This window comes from Sus scrofa, chromosome 5, assembly GCF_054392235.1.
Source record: "Sus scrofa isolate SSC_HxYL_T2T_F1_AM1 chromosome 5, Sscrofa_HxYL_maternal_Yorkshire_Landrace_v2.0, whole genome shotgun sequence".
NCBI classification, from domain to species: domain Eukaryota; kingdom Metazoa; phylum Chordata; class Mammalia; order Artiodactyla; family Suidae; genus Sus; species Sus scrofa.
The window spans coordinates 59,765-83,611 of NC_139387.1; the positions used below are offsets into that span (position 1 = coordinate 59,765).

At 52.9% G+C, this 23,847-nt stretch overlaps 2 protein-coding genes across 10 annotated transcripts in view; both read right to left on the reverse strand.

Annotated features, from left to right (window-relative positions):
- Positions 1–8,180: 8,180 nt before the first annotated feature.
- ACR (acrosin) lies at positions 8,181–14,034 on the reverse strand. Its single transcript, NM_214033.2, is given in 5 exon segments — positions 8,181–8,827; positions 9,319–9,464; positions 12,251–12,534; positions 12,728–12,934; positions 13,943–14,034. Coding segments are annotated over 5 exon segments (1,248 nt in total). The 5' UTR covers positions 14,011–14,034; the 3' UTR covers positions 8,181–8,284.
- A 5,405-nt stretch (positions 14,035–19,439) lies between these two features.
- The window catches only part of SHANK3 (SH3 and multiple ankyrin repeat domains 3), a 51,685-nt gene continuing 47,277 nt past the window's right edge, over positions 19,440–23,847 (reverse strand). For 7 of the 9 annotated variants that reach the window (XM_085024961.1, XM_021091273.2, XM_021091269.2 and 4 more), the window contains one exon: positions 19,440–21,988. In XM_085024961.1, coding sequence (XP_084881087.1) covers positions 21,385–21,988 — 604 coding nt within the window. In that variant the 3' untranslated portion in view covers positions 19,440–21,384. The other 2 variants (XM_085024963.1, XM_021091274.2) reach the window with 2 other exon arrangements.

Genomic DNA, 23,847 nt, shown 5'->3' on the forward strand with positions numbered 1-23,847 from the left:
CATTTTAAAGTGCAGGATGGACAATTATCACCTCTCTCTACTTCTAAAACATTTCCATCACTCCAAGGTAAAATCCCTGACTCATTAAGTGGTTTCTCTCTAGTACCCTGTCCCCTAGCCTCCTGTAAATACTAATCTACGTTCTATCTCTGTGGATTTATCTGTTCTGGATATTTCATATAAACAGAATACAACAATATGTGATCTTTTGTGTCTGCCTTCTGTAGGCATGTTCTCAAGATTCATCCATTTATCATGTATTTCCTTCCTTTTATGGCTGAATAATGTTCCATGATGCTATTTCCCACAATTGTTTGTCATTCATTCATCCATTGATGGACATTCGGGGTGTCCACCTTTTAGCTATTGAGAACAGCGCTACGATGAGCATGCTTATACATGTGCTTATATGAGTAATTTTCTTTCCCTTTTTTTGGGGGGGTGCGCTGTACCTGCAGCGTATGGAAGTTCCCAGGCTAGGGGTCAAATCAGAGCTGCAGCTACTGGTCTATACCACAGCCACCGTAACACCAGATCTGAGCCATGTCTGCAAAGTACACCATAGCTTATGGCAACACTGGATCCTTAACCCACTGAGAAAGGTCAGGGATCGAAGTCACATCCTCACGAAGACTATATCAGGTTCATTTCCTCTGAGCCACAATGGGAACTCCCTATATGAGCAGTTTTCAATTCAAGTGCCATGGTCTACACAGCCTGCTGTAACGAAATACCATTGATTGGATGACTTACGACAGGTGTTTATTTCTCACCATTCTGGAAGCTGGGGCGTCTAAGATCACGGTGCTGGCAAGGTAGATTGCATTCTGAAGCCTCTTGGCTTTAGATCGCTGCCATCTTGCCATGTGTTCACTTGACCTCTTTATTGCCTAAGGATGCAGGCAGTACAACACACACTAAAAGGGAAGGAAGAGGCCCAAGTGGGGAGAGAAAATTTTTAAGTTTAAATTTTTCTTATCTTGCCACAAAGTATGAATTTTACTTGATTAGTCTGATGTAAAGTTTTCTTGAGCCCAGTGAGAACGGAGGGACCTGGAGTTCCATTTAGGGGTATACCCCTCACTGGCATATGGAACAGAGCAGCCAAGAAACCTGTGCCTCGACCTCCTGCTGGCATACTTTCTCTAGCTCATCTGGAGGAGTTTCTTTTTTCCTTTCCTCCTTTTCTTTTCTTTAGTTTTGGCCAGCTGACTAAACAAACTATAAATTTGAAGTGAAATGGTCTGGAGGGAAATTATTCAAATGTTTCATAATCCTGGACAGAAAACAGTACGTTAGAAGAATTATAGTAACATGCTGTAATTCCTTTAAGAAAAATATATTACAGGAGTTCCCATCGTGACGCAGTGGTTAACGAATCCGACAAGGAACCATGAGGTTGCGGGTTCGGTCCCTGCCCTTGCTCAGTGGGTTAAGGATCCTGTGTTGCCATGAGCTGTGGTGTAGTTCGCAGACGCGGCTCGGATCCCGCGTTGCTGTGGCTCTGGCGTAGGCTGGCAGCTACAGCTCTGATTAGACCCCTAACCTGGGAACCTCCATATGCCTCAGGAGCACCCTAGAAAGGGCAAAAAGACAAAAAAAAAAGAAAAAAAGAAAAATATATTACAAAAGTGAGTTTGCTATTAAAGTATGATTAAGCTTAGTTCCAGAGGCCTATTATTGTGTATAGCACATTTTTTTTAAAAGGCATGTGTTGAATTGTAGAGTTAGTTAAGGAAATTAATCCATTAAATTTGGGAAGAAATCCATCAAGATGGCAAGAAAATTTTACTCTTCCAAGATCACTGGGGAAATGTATTATTGTTACATCGCAGGTATTTATTTACAAATTAAAATACCTGAAATAGGGCATTTAGCATATCTATCTGTGGTATCAGCATCTCTGTTAAGGTGCTCTCAATGCAGCATACATTCATCACAAGTAGTAAAAACCTGATGTTTACCGGACATAAAACAACAGGCAACACTGCCAGGGACCTTGTTCTTGTCAAATTCCTCAGTACCTTCTCAGGGATGGTGCCAGGTGCTCCCGCATCAAATATGATCTGATCAGTTAATGTTTGGACAGCTAGAGAAAATCTTTCAAACTATATAGATGCTTCCCACCTATATCAAGGATGTGCTGATTTAAGCAAAGAAAAATATCTGAACTGAGAGAGGAACTCTGAGTTAATTTAGAAGTCTAACCTTTGAATTATATTTTTGTAAGTATTTAAGTTAATGTTAGTAAGAAATAAAATGGATTTTAGGTATTATAAACTCTAAAACTCCGGTTGATTCTAACATTTTGCTCACTTCTACAGAATTTCTGATCCCATAAGAACCATTTATCATTTTGTTGTGGAAAAAACTTGGAAGGTCTTTTTTGGTTGATTCTGGGATCTGAAAAAAAGACTTAATAGAGCAGTGTTGTTTAATCTTCTTAAAGCATATTGTCCTAGATAGCTCACTTGTAGAACATTTGAACCCATGTGATACAGTTAGGCATTAACCTTCGCAAGGCTTGGATGTGATCACACTAAACAAATGACCTATAGGAGATGGCAGCAGCATAAGAGAATTTATCCAAAATAGTAACAACAATAACCATGATATAAAATCTGGAATGATTAGAATGCTCATTAAATCATGGCTTGGTTGGTTTCAGCAATCAATCAGCTAACATTTAGTTGAACACATGTAATCCAAATAGAATTTTCAAGTTATTGAATTGCTACTATTAATTTGCTCCTTCCTTACTTTCTGATAGCTGTATCTTGTATGACTTGGATAGCTAGCTTTTAAGAATGTAGATTGTCATTTAGGAAATGACCTACATTTTACAAAATGATGTGGATAATACTCTATATATGAAAAATAGGTTTATTTGTCTTGAGTACCTGTGCTTCAGTGACTGAAAGACAAAGTGGAGCCAAGATGGTGTGACTGCAGTTCATAGTCACTAAGCCATGTCTCGATGGTCATTCTCTATGATGGGAGCAGTTTTGAGTACTTTAATATAATACAACACTTAAGTCATCTTAATTAAGGTGTTAAGGTAGTGAAGTATGGATTCTTGCCACAAAGATTTAAAAATCCAAAATGAAAACTAATAGAATCCAGTAGTTCCCTGGTGGGCCTAGCCGTTGAGGACTCAGCATTGTCACTGCTATGGCTCGGGTTTGATCCCTCGCCCAGGAACTTCCACATGCCACAAGTGTGGCCAAAAAGATTTTTTAAGTTAAATTAACAGCATTTACAAATGTTCCTGAAGGATATAGAGGAGTCATTTGATTCCAGACAAGCTGTGCAGTCTATCTAAGCACATTTGGCATGAGCTTGACTGGGATCATAACTAATAGGACAAATTCAGCCACTGGCCCAGCCAGCCAGGGGAGGCACAAGACACAAGTCCCAGCCTTGGGCTCTATGTTGTTTTCCTCTGGGAGTAACTTCATGGGAAGGAGTGCATTCTCCTTGAGCGGGCAGGTCAAAATTCCACGATGTTCTAGAGCTTGGGGAAAGGAAAAAATAAGTGGGGCAAGATCAAGGCCTCCTTTGGAAAATTAACTGTAAAAACCAACAAAAAGACCAGTAAGTGACGAGCAAACCCACCCACCACCCAAAAGCAGGCAAGATGTTGGCTTGTGCCTATTTGTCATTAAAGGAGCAGAGAGTGAGTCCATCGTTTTCCTTTACTGGCAATCACAAAAAAGAGACCTCGTTACAGGAGGTGAGGAAACGTATGCCTTTTACTACTTCAGTTCCTGCTAGTGTGTTGGATTATGGGAACTCAGGTCAAGCAGAAATAAAAAGGAATTAAAATAAGACGCCTGAGAAAAAGTGCAAAAACTTAAGACCATTTTACTCTGAAAAGGAAAAAGCTGTTGATGTGGTTTAATAAGTCTTATTATTATTTGAGACTTCTAGTAAAGGATTCCAAGTAAGAAGTTATATGAGAAGCTTTTCTCTATCTCCAGTGAGGACAGAACAGGAGAGAATAGGATCTTTCTCATTTAAAAAAAAAGTGTAGGAGTTCCCGTCGTGGCGCAGTGGTTAACGAATCCGACTAGGAACCATGAGGTTGCGGGTTCGGTCCCTGCCCTTGCTTAGTGGGTAACGATCTGGCGTTGCCGTGAGCTGTGGTGTAGGTTGCAGACGCAGCTCGGATCCCGAGTTGCTGAGGCTCTGGTGTAGGCTGGTGGCTACAGCTCCGATTCGACCCCTAGCCTGGGAACCTCCATATGCCGCGGGATCGGCCCAAGAAATAGCAAAAAGACAAAAAATAAAAAAATATAAATAAATAAATAAAGAAAAAGCGTAAAAAGTTTGAGATTTAAGAACTTTTTAGGCAGGGATTGTCATGAAGTCTTCCGTTTGAAATATTTATTTTATTTATTTATTTGTTTATTTATTTGTATTTAGGGCATATAGGAGGTCCCAGGCTAGGAGCTGAATCAGAGCTAGAGCTGCCAGCCTACACCACAGCTATAGCAATGCCAGATCTGAGCCACACATGTGACCTACACCACAGTTTACGGCAACACTAGATCCTTAACCCACTCAGTGAGGCCAGGGATAGAACCCTCATGGATGCTAGTCAGGTTCATTACCACTGAGCCACAATGGGAACTCCCTGAAATACTTTTATTCTTAAAAAAATAAAAAATTTAAAATATAAGGAATATACTAAGGTTCCTTCCAACACCTGTTTTTAAAAATTCAGTTGGGGAGTTCCTGTTGTAGCACAGTGGTTAACGAATCCGACTAGGAACCATGAGGTTGCGGGTTCGATCCCTGCCCTTGCTCAGTGGGTTAACAATCCAGTGTTGCTGTGAGCTGTGGTGTAGGTTACAGACGCGGCTCGGATCTTGCGTTGCTGTGGCTCTGGCGTAGGCCGGCGGCTACAGCTCCGATTCAACCCCTAGCCTGGGAACCTCCATATGCCACTGGAGCGGCCTAAGAAATGGCAAAAAGACAGAAAAAATAAAAAATAAAAAAATAAAAATTCAGTTGGGGAGTTCCTGTTGTAGCTCAGTGGATTAGAGAACCCGACTAGTGTCCATGGGAGTGTGGGTTTGATCCCTGGTCTGGCTCAGTGGGTTCAGGATCCAGCAAGTCCCCATGATGTGACCTAGGTCGCAGATGCAGCTCAGATCCCGCATTGCTGTGGTTGTGAGGCTGACTGGCAGCTGCAGCTCCAATTTGACCCCTAGCCCAGGAACTTCCATATGCTGCAGGTGCGAGCCTATAAAAAAATAAAAGCAAAAATAAAAACTCATACCGAGACAACGATGATGTCATAAAGAGCACGGAGAGAATTCCCGGGTGACTCAGCAGGCTAAGGATCCAGCATTGTCTCGCTGCTGCGGTGCACGTTCAACCCCTGGCCCTGAACTTCGGCATGCCCGAGGTACAGCCAAAAAAAAAGCACTGAATGTAAGATTTGCATTTCACTCTGTATCTAGAAGAATTTAGCTCACAAAATACTTTTGGTATATTATGTGTAGTAGATACATGAATGCAGTGAATTAAGACCTGCTTGAATGTTATTTTTAATTTAACCTGGCAAATTGAGACTTGAACACAATTTGGTTCACCTTGAAGAATGTATAGCATTATAGGACATCTGAGGATTTTGTTGTAAATACAGAGTATTATTATTTGGATTTAGTAACATCAGCAGCAGAGAGATTCTGAGAGATTGGACACTTTGGAATATCTTCATATAGGAAATAGACTTCCAGTTTCTTAGGCAGGTTTTTTCTGGAATTGTGCAAAAGAGATATTAGCTGGAATTTAACAGAGAAGCCCTCCTATGAACTGCTGCTGTCGGTATTTCAGTTTTCCACTGATGTTTGAGATGCTTGAAAAATCCAAATTCTGCTTGGACAAGTTTATTTTATGCCTCTTTCCCTCTACCTACTTGTTTCCCTAGGTGTCCTTCCATATTTTATAACTATCAAAAGTTAATTGCCTTGTTACATTACTGACAAGAGACCTTAGCTGTATTCATTCAGAATGCTTTGAACTTATTCCAAAACTACTCTTGTCTGCGGAAAAAGCTCCACAAGTGAAACATGACCATGCACCTGTCAGAATGGCTAAAATTATACTGACCACACCAGGTGCTGGCAAGGAGCTCGAGAACTGGGCTCTCTTACACTGCTGGTGGCATGTGAAATGTTCTATTTTGAAAAACCACTTTGGCAGTTATTTAAAATGCCAAACATACACCTACCATGTGATCCAGCCATTCCACATGTAGCTACTCAGCCAAGAGACAGGAAAGTGTATGTGCGCGCACAGGCTTGTATGTGCCGCCCGAGGCTGCTTTATTTAGCATAACCAAACATTCACCTACAGTGAACAGAGAAACAAATTGCAGTACAGCTATATGATGAAATCCTCGGCAATAAAAAAGAATAAACATGAATCTCAAAATGATTCTGCTGAGTGAAGGAAGCTAAACCAAAAAAAAGTACTTGAGGAGTTTCCACCATGGCGCAGCAGAAACGAATCCGACTAGGAACCATGACGTTGTGGGTTCGGTCAGTGGGTTAAAGATCCAGCGTTGCTGTGAGCTGTGGTGTAGGTCACAGATGAGGCTTGGATCTGGCATTGCTGTGGCTGTGGCGTAGGTCGGCCGCTGTAGCTCCAATAGGACCCCTAGCAGGGAAACCTCCAGGTGGCATGGGTGCGTCCTTAAGAGCAAAAGCAAAAAACAGCTTAATTCCATTTATATAAAATGCAAACCTAATATATAGTCATAGAAAGCAGATCAGTGGTTGCCTGGGGCCCAGGCGGAAAGGTGCTGGGAAATGACAAAGCACTTTGAGGAGTGGTGGGTGTGTTCACTGCTCTGGTTGTGCTGGTGGGTTTGGGAGGTGTATTCATAGGACAGAACTACACCTCCTGTGGGACCCAGCCATTCTGTTTCTGAAAGCCCGTGTCCGTACAAAGACACATCTGTTTTGACCAGAGCAAGTCATTGATGATCCTGTACTAAGAATGTAGTTTCTGCAGAAAATTCCAATAATGTACATCTCTTATTCTTGACATGTCCGGTTTTCTAGTGTCCGAGTTTTCACGTGCCAGTTCAGCTGCTGTTAAATCATTTCGTTATTATTCGGAGCAATAAAATTCGTCATTATGACCTCTGCTTTTTGGAAAACGTCATTTGCCCAGTGACCCCACAAGGAAACAGTGACATGTGGCCTGGATGCCCTTCGACGCTGGTTCGGCACATAGCTTTATCCCTGCTCCTCCTGCCCCTCTGGGCGGGAGATCCTGCTCCTGCCTCTGTGAGCCATTTTTAGGGTTCGAGTATCCACAGGGGCACGAAGGCACTTCCCAGAGTCTTACTAACAGTTTCACTCATAATTTCTGAAATGAAGCTTTGAATATCTATCAGAGTGGCAAGGATGGGTGACTTTGTTAGGAACCAGTGTTGGCTTAGATGTGAGGAAATGGGCAGGTGGAAGCCGAGAGAGGACACCTCAGTGGCTCACATCCCTAGTGTGGCGCATAGAGAAGTTGAGGCCATGTGTGCTACCAGGGAAACATCTACATTTGCTGAATGAGCAGGAAAAGACAGAGTAATAAGAACAGTGACAGATAAGGGTTCGATTATGTATAAACATATGACGTGCATGGGAAGTTGGCAGAAGTTGTGCAAGAACCCGCCGCCTGGACCCCGCAGGCTCTACAAGTCTGTGACCTCCCACCAGAGCGTCTCCTGAGCTCAGGCCCCTGTCTCTCCAGGAAGGAAAGCCCAGTGTCAGCTACAGATCATGGGCCCAGGATGAAATGTCCCACATCATGGAGGATAGAAGAAACTAAGGACCGACCCTTCTGGTGAGTCTGTCTCCTCCTGCCACCAGGAGGGCCGTGGGCTCCAGTAGACATCAACGCACACTCATTTGCAGTGGGTTCCTCTCTCAGGAGCTGAGCCCCATTGGCATAACATGCAGAGACACCAAGTATGCCATAAGCACCTGGACCATGGCCCCAGGCCACCTCGCCATAGTATTTCAGGTCAAGATTGAAAAACAATTGACGTCCTTAACACAAGCAATTCCAGTCGTTGGAGGGTGAATGGAGGGAAGGCAGATTTGACGGGGAGAGTTTGGGTTGAGTTGGAGAGGGCAGACAGGAAGAAGTCCAGAAAGCATCTCTTTATGTATATATATTTATATTTGTATTTATAGTCATTTATTTCATCCTTTTTTTCCTCAGGGATGAGGTGTGCAATGGGTCCAAATCAGGTGAAAATGGGGTCAAATCAGGAGGCGGGCAGTTCTTGGAGGTCTGTGGTCTCTGTTTCATAATAGCTCCTTCCACTAGAGAATGCCGTCCCCTTCAGGGCCTCTATGAGCTGCTGCAGTCGCTTGGCAAAGGAAAGTGCTTGGGGAGGTTTAGCGGAAACTTGCTGTGGGGGTGGGGGTGGGGGTGGTGGAGGCGGTGGGGGTGGGGGGGGCGGGGGGGGCGGGGGAGGGGGGGGAGCTGGGGGGCGGGGGCGGGACCCAGGTTGCTGGGAGGGTCCAGGAGGGCGTTGGAAGTACCAAGGTGGGCGAACAGGAGTCTGAACAGAGGGGGGTCTGACAGGGGGTGCTGGAGTAGAAGGACGGGGAGGGGTGCCCAGTTGAACCATCTGCAAGGCATTAGAACCAATCTTGGAAGCAATCCAGTTCAGATAGGGCCAGGTAGACGTGTAGACTCCAGGGCGCTTAGCTCGGGCGCAGCCTACCCCCCAGCTTGTGATGCCCACGACCACAAAGGTGTTTTCCGCTCTGTCTCTGCACATGAGAGGCCCGCCGCTGTCCCCCTGCCCAGAAGGACACAGAAGTCACTCTCTGCCTGAGCACGTCCCCCTGCCCTAGAAAGGCCAGAGACGCTGAGAGGGCGACTTCTGCTGCCATAAACACGGGCGATTGCAGTAAAGTTTGAAGTGGTCCCAACAGCTCCACTTGGGATGCGGGCGAGCATGTGGATGGTAATGGGTTTGCAGCAAGGAGGGCACGAGGAGCAACGCACGCGGTGTCACATGCGTACCTGAGCAGGTGTGTACAAGACTGGTTTGTATTCGCTCAGGAGAGGTAAACACTATCTTCAGGGCAGTGTTTGGCTGAGATGATCTCTGTGTTCGGGTGAGTAAAGTTCTAAATACGGTGATGGATTCTGTGTAGGGGCAGCGGGTGGGTATCGCCTCCCCAGCTCATCGTGGCGATGGATGCAGAAGAGAGACCAGGGAACTTTGCTCAGGGATGCAAAAAAAAGAGGTGTCTGCAAGGGCCTGGGCACCCAAAAGGAAGTTACCTGGCAGGTGTCAATCTTGCCTCTAGGATACCCTGCGCACACATTAGTTGAACGAATTCGCCCATTGTACCAGCGGGTCGAGTTACATAATTCGAGGTCGATGAGGGCCACACGTGCCTCCTGCAGTGTAGGTGACGTCCTGGGGCCTACAGCCAGGCAACTCAGTGGTCAGTGATCACATTAGACATGTCCTGGGAAAGCCCTGCCTTCCTCCCTCCACTGAGCCCTCCTCATCCTACAAGGCCCTGTTTTAAGCCAGCTCTCCTTATCCACTCCTGCAGGGAAGAAAGCACGCAGCTGGAAGAGCTGACGAGAGACAGGAGATGGAGGAGAGAGGAAGAGAGGAAAGACATGGACGGTGGACAGGTGGCAGGGGCAGGATGGATGGATGCAGCTGAAGAGTCCTATTCATCAATGGCAGTGGCTTATGGAGGTTGGCTGTGCGGTTAGCGACTGTACCGAGGACGTGCCAAGCAGTTGCCATGAGCCACACAGGTGTCATCGCCTGTATTCCTCACAGCCACCTCGTGAGGTAGGAACTGCTACTCCCCTTTCCTCTGGTCAGGCCAGAGCACCCCTTGCCCAAGGTCACAGCAGGGACATGCTGTGGCTTGGATTCAGACCCAGGTTTTCCTCTCCAGACTTGAGTCCAGGACACACCGTCCATTCCCCATAGTCCAGCTATAGGTCTCCCTCCCCGCTTTTTATCCTCCACCCAGCTGTGGGCAGGATGCTCTGGACTCGGCTCATGTGCCTGGTGTCTGTTTCGAGAGGAAGTGGAAAGAGCAGTTCTCTCGCAGCTCCTCCACACACAGGCAGACCTGCCAGGGGCACGGGGGTGGGGGTGGGGGTTTGAAATGACCTCACAGGCAAGTCAGAACTTTCTTTCGGCCTCAGATGCTCGGCCGTGACCAGGGGTTAAGAAAGGCCCAGCCTGTGCTGTGGCTGGGGCAGCCAACACGCATCTGGTTTGAAGCCCAGGAGCTGACGCCACCATCCCCTGCATCACACGGTCCCACAGACAGGAGGGTCCCAGCAGCCCCACCATAGCCCAGTGAGTCTGAACATCATCTGCAGTACAAACGGGGAGTTGAGGAATCAGACCTGACAGGGTGAGGGGCAGACCTGGAACGAGGCTCTGGAGGCCCCTCGGAAAGACGGGACCCCCGTGGGGAAGGGAGGCTGGGGCGGGCACAGCCCGTGGTTATTAAGCAGCTGCCAGATGCACGTTTGAATGGCTTTGACTGTGTTTGCAGTCTCCTCAGCCCCTGCCTTTGCTTCCCATCTAAGCGACAGTGAGGGTGTGTACATGCCCTGCCCTCAGGTAAACGTAACTAACACGGAAAGAACAGCCAGCCTCGCGTGTTGGCCACTGAGGTGGGCTTTTCAATCTGTGGCAGAGCCATGGGCTTCATTGTTAAGAACCAGGTGTCCTGAAACGGAAGAGGGTTTTCTCAGTCCCTGCACCATGGCTTTAAATAACCCACGCCTTAAACGCCTGCAGGAACTCAGAATTCAATGGAAAAGGAGGCAGACTACCCTAGAAATGCCCTTAGGTCCCCAAAGTGTATGCGTTCAAGGGAGAAGAAGGAAGAGGAAGGTCAGAAGGAAAGTTCCAGGAGCCTGGGTGTCTCTAAGACTTGGGCTTAGGGGCAGGGGATGTGTTTGCAAACAAACAAACAAAAAATGATAGAAACCCCAACAAATTTAGGGTGACTCGAGAACAAAACAGACTTTGCGTGACGTCCAGAGTATAGGTGGGAGTCTTCCCGAGCAGGAGGATGGTAGAGGGTTAGGGTTCAGCTGGCTGAGAACCCTGAGATCAGTCCCCAGGGTCTGCACCAACTCCCAGAACGTGGGGATAAGGTAGGACTTGTGGGCAGAGCAGGGCAGGCGACGAGTGGGACAAGGAGCACATGTGTGCTTGCTCTACATGCCATGGCAGAGCCGCAGAACCCCAACAGCCAGACCGGGGTTGGAACCCCAGGCCTGGGAGGAGAGGTTGCTGGTCAGCACAGGCCAGTGACAGCAAGGACAGCTGGGAGGACCTGCCTTTCCTGAGATGCGGTACAGATGGCAATCCTGTCGGAAACTCATTTCACACTTTGAGGGGGGAAGACGAGTTAAGGGAAGAATCCTGAAATTACTGGGTTTTGTTGCCAAAAAAAATACTGAGTTTTAAACCCCAAATGACTGAACTGCCTTGAATTAGGAAGCCCAGATTTTCCATTATCAATGAACAAAAGAGATTGAGAACTGAGTTAATCATATCTTCACATTCCTAGTGTGACTGGATAAAAATGCCCGCCTGTAGGGAGCTGAAAGGGTAGCTCACCCGCAGAGGCCTATCCACCTGGGTCTTGCCCTGCAGGCAAAACCCTGCTACCTAGTGCTGCCCGCAGAAAACCACACCCCCACCCGTTCCTCCCGGGTCTGCAAGGAAACCTCAAAGTTATGAGTCGGGGTGTGGGGGGTGGGATGGATTTTGCTGCCAGAACTGCCAAGGGTGGGGAGCAGGCAGGGCACTGGGAGCAGGACGGCCAGGCTCCGGACCCTCCGAGCCTGGTGACTACATGGTCTTGCCTTCATTTACAGCTGAGGGAACTGAGGCACAGAGAGGGAAACCCCATCTAGGACTCTGCTAGCACTGCTTCAGCCCCGCGCTCCCGGGAACGCAGCGCTGGGGGCCCCATCTAAAGAGGCCCAGGTTCTCCCCGTGCCTGCCGTTCAGCCCTCACACACGTCAGTGTGAGGCCATGGACAAGGAACTCCACCCAGTTGTTCTGGCTGCAGGGACAGTGACAGGACCCACTCACAGCCCCATGCTGGGGACTGGGAGGGCTCAGCCGGGCGTCAGCACACGTTCCCCTTCCCATCAAAGACCGCCAGGGAGGGACCAGCAGGTCCACCCCGGAGCCCCTGCAGTACTCACCTTTCTCTTTTAAGTAGCCCCAGCCAGTCACCCAGCATGTCTGGGGCGCTCTGGGCGGGCCTGCCTTAAACTGGGGCAGGCAGCCTGGTCCGATGAAGGGCCCGCATGGAACAGGAGGGGTGATCTTTATGAGAGCAATGTCATTTATCTCTAACCCTGAAACGTATTTTTCATGAATGATGATCTCCTCAACAAATCTCTCCTGCAGGGGTGGCTTCACCGGCTTATTGCTTCCCCACACAACTTCGTTTGCTCCGAAAATCAGTCTCCAGTCAGTAACTTTTCTGCGGGCACAGAGGTGAGCCAGGTCACTGTCCCTGCGGGCTGGCTGGACAGACGCCTCTGGCAACATGACCCTCAGAGCACCCTCATCCCCAGCAAGGGTCCAGGTCAACCAGAGCCTCAGGGACCTTCCTCACAGAGACTCGGGGAGAACACCCCTTGCGGAAGCCCCCCTCCGTGGGATCCCACACTTACTTTTTGTTCTTGAAGCAGTGAGCAGCAGTGAGCACCCAGTGCGAGTTCAGCAAGATGCCCCCGCACGTGTGGTACCTCCGGTTGTTGTGGTACATAAAGATCTGGAGGCTGACCATCCAGGGCCAGGCGCCCGGTTCTGCACTCATGCCGCCAACCACACGCATGCCTGACTCTAATTTCTGCCTGAACCGTAACCCGCAGGGGCCACTGGGGAGAGAGCACAGGCACAGGTCAAACCAGGAGCAGGCCGTGCGCCCTTGAACCTCCACACCTGGGGAGCAGGGCTGTGGGGTGGGTAAAAGTGGAAGCGCTCTGGGGCCCTGGGGCAACCAGGGCAGCCTGGAGCGTGTGGAATCTTAGAGGGCGGCTGAGCAGTGGTGCCACGGGGGCCATGACGAGGCAGGGGGCCACAGGCGCTGCAAAACAGTTCTCGAGTGGGACATCTTGGGTCTTTGAGTGTGAGCACAAGGTGAGGAGGAGGGGGCATCAGCAGGACAGACAGACCGGAAGGGCCCTTGAAGCTGGGGAGACCCTGGGCCAAGGGCAGGGCTAAAGGTGGGAGACTCGGGGAAGAGCCAAGGGTTCTTGGGGCCACAGGTCTGGGTTGAACAGTAGTAAGAGGAGACAGCAGCTGCAAGCAGATGAAGGGAGTCCTGTGGAGCAGAAGCACTGACCAGGCGGAGGGTAGAGCTGGGGCCGTCCAGAGGCCTGTGTTCTGGGCCTTTTTTTGGTGAGAGTTTGGGAGTCGTTGGCACTGTAGGTTGCCTTGGGGGCTGTGGGAGGCTACACATGGTGTGGAGGTACTAGAGGTACCGCGTACATTCGCTGGGGTCCCTGGGGTCAACCACAGGGTGGGGCACGGGGGTATCTGCAGGGGGACAGGACCTCCTGAGAACCCAGGCTCAATGTTCAAGAGGCAGGGAAGGCGGGCACTGGGCGGGGATGGGGCACAGGTCTATGTGCTGTCGGAGCCCCAGGAGTTTTCTTAGGAGGAAACCACGGACATCCGGGGCGCTGGGGGCCCTGGGCTGAGGATGTTGGCAGCAGGGGAGTCTGAACTGGGGATGTAGTCACGGGCACTGGGACCCTGTGGGGAAGGCGAAGGCCCTGGCTTGGCTTCCTTGTGAACCCTGGGCAGATGGAGTCTGGGTGGGTTCTGTTATTCAGAAGACGCCCTCCCCCCCGCCACCCCACTAAGGAGTCCCTGACACTTACTCACACGTGGCGTTATCTCTGGCCGCCACAGACACTGCCAGGACCAGCAGAACGGCAGTTGGCAGCATCTCTCTACCACGCTCCTGCCCGGCCTGGCCTGGAAGCCCAGTGACCTCACAAAGCTCCCCGGCTTTCTAACCAATCAGCAGGAGAAGCCCCCACCCCCACCCCCCCGTCCACAGTCAGGCCAGGCAGGAGCCCTTCAGCTTAACCACTGCATGAGAAAGTGACTTCCCAACTCCCGGCACAGTTTCCCCCCCCCCGGGGGGGGGGCGACGGGGGCTCTTAGGCAGCCCCCTCCCTCCGTCCCAAGGCCAAGCGCTTCACTCCCAGTTATCTTTCAAGGCCCCCCCCCCCCGTCATCCAAGGTTCCCGCAGTCCCACTCCAACTCACAGACTGAGGGGCCATGCAGCCCCTGCGACACGACGGTGCAATATTGGCAGTTTCAGCAAGGCAGGCTCTGCAGAGGGACAGACCCTTAATGCCAAGTGCAGCGAAATGCCTTTCCCTCTCCCAAGTGTGTGCTGTCAGCACACCTTCTGAAGCCCATTCTGTGTCTCCCTGCTCACGACTAGGAAGTCCACCTGCGTGTCCTCTGCTGCGTATCGCAGGGTCTCAGACCTTCCCCTAAGTGTCTCCAGGTCTCCTCTCAGGGACCAGCGTGCAGCGGGTCTCCTATATCTGAGTGTCAGGAATACTCGGTACAGCTTCCTGAGTGTCATGGAGTCATGTTCCTTTTGATTGTCAGGAAACAGCAGCCCACGTCCCAGAGCAGACATTGCTCACCTCACCTACCTGGACGTACAAAAGTTATACCTCCCTTGTGAGAGTGTCAAAGGTCACATCTCTACCTATCCTGTTAAAAGGGGCAGAATTAGCTCCTTATACTTGAGTACAAGGTCGCAACGAGCTTCTCGGAGTGCTAAGGAGTTGCACCCCATCTGTGAGTGTCACGAGGTCCCACCTCCCCTACCTGAGTGTCAGGACACCTCGCATCCTCCTCTTGGGTGTTAAGAGTTTTCGGATGGTCAGGCGATCTTGATTCCTCTACCTGAGCATCTTCCTAACTGAATGTCATACTTTCCCATCGTTCGGAACTTTCGGAGGGTCATATCCCCCTCAACTGAGCATCCAGCTGGTCTTGTCTCCTCTACCTGAGAGTCCTGAAATCTCACATTTCCCACCCAAGTGCCAGGACGTCTTGCGTGCCCCGAGGGTCTCAACGCTTTCTCTCCTCCACCTGAGTGACCACTCGGCAGGCCTCATCTCTCTGCTCTGTGTCTGAAGGGTCCACCTTTTCTAAGGGACCGAGGGGTCTCCACGCTCCCACCTCAGTATAAGCAGGTCTCCTCTCCCCTCTGTGCGTGTCAGAAGGGCTCATCGCCCCTCAGTGTCAGGCCTTACGTCTCCTCTTCCTCATTGTCAGGACATCCATTTCCTGTCCGTGTCCAGAGACACCCTCTCACACACCTGATTGTCAGGAAGCCATCATCTTCTCTACATGGCTGTCCCCAAATCCACTTTCCCTGCAGGCCGGGAGGCCCTGCCTTTCGAATTACCAAGCCAGAACATCTCCTTATTTACCAGGGAGCACCTGGCTGACTTCACTTCCTTACTCGAATTTTCCTTCTTGCCAAGCAAGAGGTTTTATGTCTTTATATAAATGCAATCAGGTCTCAAGAATCTCAACTACTGGAGTGTCATGAGATTGTTATCTTCTTTGCTGTTGTTGTTGTTGTTGTTTTAGGGCCGCACCCGCAGCATACGGAGGTTCCCAGGCTAGGGGTCACATTGGAACTATAGCTGCCGACCTAACCACAGCCACAGCAACACCAGATCCAAGCCGAGTCTGTGACCTACACCACAGCGCAAGGCAACGCCAGATCCTTAACCCAATGAGCGAGGCCAGGGATCGAACCTACATCCTCATGGATACTAGTTGGGTTCCTTAACCGCTGAGCCACGACAGGAACACTGAGATTTTTATCTCTGATGAAAGTATCCAGAGGGCTCCCTCCCTTTCTACCTGACGGTAAGGAGGCTTCATCGCCCCTGTGTCCATTTCGAGGGCACTGAGGTACCCTATCTGTCAGGGTCTCTTACTACTTATACCTGAGCGCCGCAGAACGCATTTCTTCTGCTGGAGTTTCAGAGCAGCTTCTCCTGTGCCTGAGTGCCCAAGGCAAGTCTGTCTCTGTCTTTCTCTCTCCCCTTTTCCTTTATCTCAGGTGGTCTCACCTCTTCTATCTGAAGGTCACAAGGTCCTATTTCACCAACCTGAGGCCTTGCCTTATTTTTAACTCAGTGTTTTATCAGTGTTATGCCTGATAAAGTAACCAAAAAAGACTTCAGAAATATAGTTCAAGGAATGGTAACAATTCAATAAGTGATGTAGAGTTTTGACTGCTTTTTTTTTTTTTTTCTGTTTATGGCCACAATCGCAGCATATGGAAGTTCCTGGACCAAGGGTCAAATCAGAGACACAGGTGCAGCCTATGCCACAGCCATGGCAACACCTGATCCAAGCCACACCTGTGGATGATCTGAGCCTCATGAGACCTACACTGAAGTTTACAGCAGTGCCAGACCCTTAACCCACTGAGGGAGGCCAGGGATCAAAACCGCATCCTCACAGAGACAACGTCAGGTCCTTAACCCACTGAGCCACAATGGGAACTCCAAGTTTCGACGGTTTAAAAAAAGATTATTCAGGTGTTTTTACAGGATTTTGATGGGCATAAAATGGATATGGTATTTAGACCCATGAGAATCATTTAACAGAATGATGTAACCACTTATTTTTTATTTATTTATTTATTTATTTATTTATTTATTTATTTATTTTAGTCTTTTTGCCTTTTCTGGGGCCGCTCCCAAGGCATATGGAGGTTCCCAGGCTGGGGGTCTAATCGGAGCCATAGCCACCAGCCTACACCAGAGCCACAGCAACACGGGATCCGAGCCGCGTCTGCGACCCACACCACAACTCACGGCAACGACAGATCCTTAACCCACTGAGCAAGGCCAGGGATCGAAACCACAACCTCATGGTTCTGTAACCACTTATTTTAAATGTTAGTATGTACAATTTTCTGGAAATCACAACCTTTGCAAGTTTTTTTAAAACATAGGAAGAAAATGTTAGATTTAAACTTCAGAATGAAAAGTGGTACCCGGTTTTTCAAAGCATGTAGAGGTTATGCAATGACAAAGACTGGAGACCCAATGTCTAGATTCTAGAGGAGAGTTGTTGTCTGACTCTGCAGCGTAGCACCCACCTCTGATTCTAGAAGGGGTTACAGTACCTGCTCCCAGCCAGTCATGGGCTGAGGGGTGATTCGACTTCATTTGCCTTCTCTGTGCTGCTCCCAAACACAAAAGAGGGAGGCAGGAAGGTCCCAGACCTTCAGGCTTCAGGGGCCAGAGGATGGGTTCTCGATGGCTCCTGGTGGTTTTGCTCAGGCCACGGTGGAGCTCCCGGCACAGGGATCCGGATAAGGGGTCTCCATCCCCCTTCACCCGAGTCCTCCACATTCTCTAGTCCCACTCCTTCCCCACCCCACACGCTCCTCTTGCTCACTCCAACCCTCCTCCCAGTCCTGCTCACTCTGCATCCCCAATCTCATTCACCTAAGCACCCCTGCTTTCACCCCACTTTTTCTCACCCTGATCCCTAACCCCTGCCAGCTGCCACCTGTCCCTATCTCACTTCTCTGGCTCCTGCTCATCCCCACCCACCCCCTCTTAGGATCCAGCGGGGCCCTCTGCAGAGCAGAAACCTCATCATCCATCCAGCCCTGGTGTCCAGGCCCCACCCAGAGTTGCCCACAGGGCCTTGAAGGCAGGTGGTGGTGAGGGAGAGTTGGAGCCACAGACTCCACTCTGGGTTCTGGAGAGAGTGTTGGTAACTTGCTTCAGGCCCCCAGAGGTAAAGCTGGAACATTCTGAGGTCATGGGGAAGGCAGTAGAGGGCAGGGAGTCCTTAGCCCAGAGTGAGAAAGCACCCTCTGGTGTTGAGAAGTTTCGAGCTTTCTCTGCCCCACGCCCCTCTGCCACCTTTCCACCTGCTCTTGCAGGAGTCCCTGGGGTCCAGATGTTGAGGGTTCTGACTCATCTTTGGAGGCACGAGGGTGGCTGCTGACCAGCGGGGATATTGGTCTTCTGGCCCAGACCCACAGGGGCAGGGTGGCAATTCCGTTTCCATGGGAGGCAGTTCCCATGGCCCATGCGCTTCCTTTCCTCCTCTGAAAAGCTGGGCGTGCCCCAAGCTCCCGGCCCAGTGCCAGGGAGACCCAGGGTTCCATGTGCAGCTCAGAGGAGACCAACCCCCTGGCTGCCGCAGTGCTTCGGGAGCAGAGGGGGTCAGGGTTCCACCTCTGTCCCCACACTCAGACCCTTCCAGGTTCCCATGCCTTGACTTCCTTCTTGGCCCCTTCTGTGTGATGACCACAGTTTCAAACTTGAAAATGAAGCAAAATATTTAAAAACTTGAAACCCCACTACTTTCTAGACAGATGGCTAGCCTCTCAAGGTCCCAGTGCCAAGTGCTCACCATCCCTGCCTCCCCAGGGCCTCCAGCGCCCCCAGCGGGCCCTCCAGACCTTCTCTGGCCACTCAGAGATTCTCCGCCTCCCCACCCACTCTGGGTAGAGACACCCGAGCCCGCCTCTCTTCTGTCCTCAAGGCTTCACACCACCCACCATTCGGACCCACCCAGGATCTTCACAGTTTCCTAGAGGCATCTCCCAGGCCCCACCCTGGAAAACCTGAACCCAAGTCTGCATTTGTCATGTGTCACACTCACACTCCACCTTGAGCCGGCATGGCCAGGCTCAGGCACCCACTGCCCCTTCTAAAACCCCACCGGGTGACTGGTACCCAACCGGTCTCATGTCACATCTCTGCAGGCCCCTGGTCCTCTCTCAGACATGGGCCCTGCAGTCTCCACCCACTTGCGGCCCCCTCGGTGTTTCCTTTGCCCGCTCACCTCACTGTTCCCTCTCCTTTCACTCCTTGAGCTGCCTCTGCCCTTCCTGTGAGCCAGCACTTGCCACCAGGTGCCACACAGGACCTGCTTCGTCTTGGCTGGTGGCGGCTGGCTCAGAGAGAAGGGCCAAAGCTGCGGGGGAAGGACAGCAGGGATAGACACGAGAGGGTTCAGACAGGAGCAGCAGAATTTAGGACACTCAGGGGAAGGGGAGGGGGACGGGAGCCATGGAGGGCAACTGGACTTCTAGCTCAGGATGGGTGAGCAGAGGGAAGTCTGCAGCTCGAGAGGCATGGGCTCAAGTCCAGCAACCCCAAGAAAGATGCCGGGAGAAGCCAGGCACGTGGGCAGGGAGGTCACCCAAGAGCCCGACTCAGAGACAGGGATCTGAGAGTCCTTGGCGCATGTGGCTGAACACGATCTCAAGGCTGGAGAGGGTTACAGGACCCGCCCAGGTGCGGCAGGGTTCATGCTCCCAATATCCCCTCAAGCAGGCAACTGAGAAATGGTTCCATTTCTTATAAATTTATTACATAATAATATTATAATAATTATTATCAATAATAATATAAGAAACATAGATCTCTGTGGGGTGTATCACAACGTCAGGGTCAGGAGGCCTCAGGACTGGAGCAGGGGTGAAATCCCCCAGATGGAACTCCATACAAAAGGAGGGGTGAAGCAGAACTGACCCTGTAAAGTTAAAAACCCAAATTGAACGGAACCAAAAACCCACAGGTGAGTGTGAGACGAGTGTGTATGTGGCAGTCTGTTACAGTGACTGCTGCTGTGTGTGTGACCTGGTCTGTTGCTGAAAGGGTTACTGGGTGTGACTCTGCCCAGGGAATGGGGCCGGTGGGCCGGGGCGGGGCGGATGGGCACAGACCGGCGTGCCAGGCCCCTGGGCTGTGAAAACTTCTGTTTTCTGGGTTTTTTTAATTTTTATTAAAAAAAGCTAGAAATATAAACAGAAACTTGTGAGTGACGTGGATGGAGCTTTAGTCCAGACTCCAAACCCTAGGTTTAAAAACGTCCCAGGGCCCCCCCGCCCCACAGGTCATTGCTGAGTGTGAGGAGTCACAGTAAGGGGGGCTGGGGTGCCCTCTGGGGTCTTTGCCTCTCCCCAGAGCTCGTAGTGGCCTGACTCTAGGGGTCCCCTGTGATCCCCCCCTAGAAGCCCGATGGGGGGTGCGGGCACTGCCTCCAGGGGCCCTTGGGGGCCTCTCCAAGCAGTGGGGCTTCACCAAGAGGGCCCGCTTGCTCAGGCTCGGCAAAGCTCTGGAAGGACAGGCTGGGCAAGCAGCAAGTCCCAGGTCGACCTCTGACTTTCTTTGGACGTGGAGACGGGGTGCTTCCACAGGCACACACCCATGCACGCACCCTGTGCACGCTTCCGAAGCCCCTACACTAGTCCAGAGTGGCCCCTCGAGACCACTCTCCAGTCAGGCACACGTGGGGCTCCGATGCACTCAGTCACACCCCGAGTTTCACACACTCGCACATGTGCGCACACACACACACAGGGCGGAACGGGAGACTTCGGGTCTGAGGCAGGGAGGCTTCTCTGCTGTAGTTGCCCAACAGCGCGAAGAGGAGGCTAGACCCCTTCTGGGGAGGGACCCTGTGAGGGAGAGAGCTAGGGGCAGGTGCCAGGGCCCTGCCGCCCCACCCCAGGGCACTGGTCTCCCAGGCCATCTGACCTTGCTAGTGCCCAGCAGGACTCGCTGCCTGCCGCCCCTCCTCCACGCAGCACCTGAAGGGTCGGTGGGGCACACTATAGCTCAGCGGGGGGGAGGGGGCCCAGTCGGGGCCCCAGGGCGGGTTCCTAGGACCCTGGCCAACCCCAGACCAGCTGGAGCGTCCCCCGCCCCATGTCGGGTGGCAGTGGCAGTTGAGGGGCCAGAGATGGAAGACTGGGCAGCTGCAGCGGAACCAGTGGGGGGCTGGAGGGGACGGGAAGGGAAGCTATTAAGGACAGAGATATTTGTTCCTTTTCTCGTTCCAAATATAGAGTGGATTAAAATATGCAAAACAGGGGGGGCTCCTTGGCCCCCCCAACCGAGAACCCCAATGTCTCCCCCCTCCCCCCGAGTCACCAAGGTGTGTCCTGGCCTCGCATGCTGGACTAAGTTCCCCCCTCCGGGAAAGTAGCCACCAGGAGCTGAGCGGGAGATGGTCAGGCCGGAGCGCCCCGCCCCCAACCCCCTCCCGCTCCAGCCTCCATGGCCCGCGCCCTTCCTGACCGTGTGCTGGGTGGGGCTCGCCGGCCTGGGAGGGCACTAAGCAATGTACAGGGCAAGTCTCCGAGCAACAGCAAACAGGACGATTCATGCAACATTCCTGGCCCGGGTGCCGTTGGCGGGGTGGGGGCGGGCCGAGCCCGCGGCCCGGGGGAGGAGAGGGGGGCCCTGCCCGCAGGGCGCGGCCGGGGCATGGCTGGGGGGAGGGGGGGCGTCAGCTGCCGTCCAGCTGCCTGAGCGCGCGCTCGATGTTCATGCGGTGGCCCACGCGCGTGACGCCCAACTCCACGAAGTCGTCCTTGGTGAGCGCCGGCAGGTGCGCGCCCTCAATCTCATGGTCCTCGAAGCGGTCGCGGTGCTCGCCCAAGTGGATGCTCTCCAGCCAGTCGCCCACGTCGAACTTGCTCCAGAGTTGCAGGGGCTTCTGCTGGAAGGGCCGGCGCGGGCCGGGGGCCCCCGGGCCGGGGCCGGGGCCGGGGCCGGGCGCGGGCGAGGGCAGCGGGGACGGCGAGGGCGAGCGGCTGCGCGCGCTCACGCTGCGCACCACGAAGCGCACCTCCTTCGGCTCATGCGGGATGGAGAGGCTGGACGACTTGAGGATGGTGGGAGGCGTGAGGCCGAAGGGCCGCCCCGCGCCCCCCGCGCCCGCCCCCAGCCCCTCCACCCGCTCCAGCGACGCGGGCTTCACTGGGCTCGGGGCGCGCCGCGCCACGGGGTAGCGGCCGCCGGGCCGGACCGGGTAGGAGGCCCCGCCGCCCGGGCCCCCAGGGCTGCGCTGCGCTGAGATGGAGCTCAGCTCACCGAGGCTGCTGAAGAGCCTGCGGAGGGAGAGGGGGTCAAGGCCAGGTGAGGGGCACCAGGCGAGGCGGGGGGCGGGCGGAGGGGAGTGGGGCCAGCGGCCAGGAGGACGCTGGGGGCTGGGTGGGGTCGTCTTTAGGGCCAGAGGAAGAGAGAAGGGTAGGAGCTTCTGGATACTCCGGCCTGGCCCCCAGGGTCAGAGCCAAGACGCTGCTGGGGGCGCGCGGGGTGGGAGGGGGGGGAGGCTAGACTGAACGGAATAGGAGTAAAACCCGTGGCCCCCTCCACCCCGTGGGGGCTCCGGGAGCAGCGCACCAGAGGAAAGACAGCCTCCGGGGCAGAAGACTTACCGCCCAATTCTGAGAGCCCAGGACACCGGCTCTGGCAGTGCCCCAGCCACCCGCACCCTGGGTTTGGCTGGCAATACCCCTCACCACTCCCCACACACAGCTCTGTTCTCAGGAGGAGACCCAGAGAGACCTGGGCTGGCTGCAGGGCTGCTGAGTGCTGATAAAGGCTGGCGGTAGCACAAGACGGAACAAGTCCATGAGGCCTGAGACAGACATGGGTGGTGCTCACACCCACACAGAGAAGCAGCACGTGCAGGACAGGTGTGAGACAGCCACACACCCGTGAAACTCGGCCTCCCTGCACAGGACAGCACACAGCAGCAGTAGCAACCACACGTGTTACATACATGCAGCAACAGTGGTAGGAGTGGCAGTGGCCTGCTCAAGACAGTGACACAGCAGCATATGTCCCCGCCGCGCGTGCACTCGCGTGTGCGCACGCACACTCACACACACACACACACACACACACACACAGATGGTTCCTCGCTTCCCAGCTGATAGGAAGCCAGGCCTTCAGCCCCCGACCCGCCCCCAGCATGGCCATGGTGAGAGGCCCAGCTGGGGGGAGCTCCCCCGGAGAAAGCCTACTCCCCTATCCGGCACGCCCCCACCCCGTTTCCTTCCCCATCCCTCACTGTGGCCAAGGGAAGCCTCGGGGGGCTGTCCGTGGCACCAAAGCCCCATGAAGCCACGCAGAGCAGAGATCCAGGTGGGCAGGTGCAGCGTGTGGACAGTGAGAGGCATGGGATGGGCATGCTCACTTACACAGCCGGTGCTCGGGGCCACCGCGCAGCTAGACAGAGCAGCCACATGCAGATGGGCAGGAGAGAGCAATGAGAGAGAGTGTTAGCGGCCCAGGCCCTCAAGGCAGGCACGTGGCCCACAGTCATGACCACAGGAAGGGCAGCCAGGTGCAGGGACACCCCCCACCCCCGCCACCGCCCCTGGCCAGCTACCCAGTGAGGGAGGAACTCAAGGCACGGGCCCGGGTGCAATGGAACGGAACGAATCTGGGGCTGCTGGGGGAGGGAAGTGCAGGCCAGACTCTGCAGGTCTGAGTGGGCTCCTGGTTTGCCTGCGACCTGTTCTCTGGCTTGTGAAGTGCAGACCACAGCCATGCCCATCCCCAGGCTTTACCTGGAACCCTGTGTGGCAAGTGCTGGGCAGACACCTGGCACTTGGGGATGCTCTGTGCCCCCTTATACTGCGCTGTCTGACAGGCCTCCCTCCGGCTGCCATCTCACCCCCCTCTCCCTGCCCCTGCAGGGACAGGGCTCAAGGACCTCTGCTCTGCTTTCCCACCAACCTCTGCACTGCGCACAGTGCATGGGGCACCTGAGCAGCTTTCCTCCCCTGGAAGCAGGTTTCGTCCTTTCTTCTCTCACCTGTGCAGCCTCTGCACAGGTGCAAGGTCAACCTCCCCCTGGAGGTCCAGCTCTGTCCCTTCTACTTGACCTGGTTTCTGTCGCCTTCCACTGGCTCCCTCCCCTCAGCCTCTGTCCCTACTGCTCCTCCCAAGTGCTCAG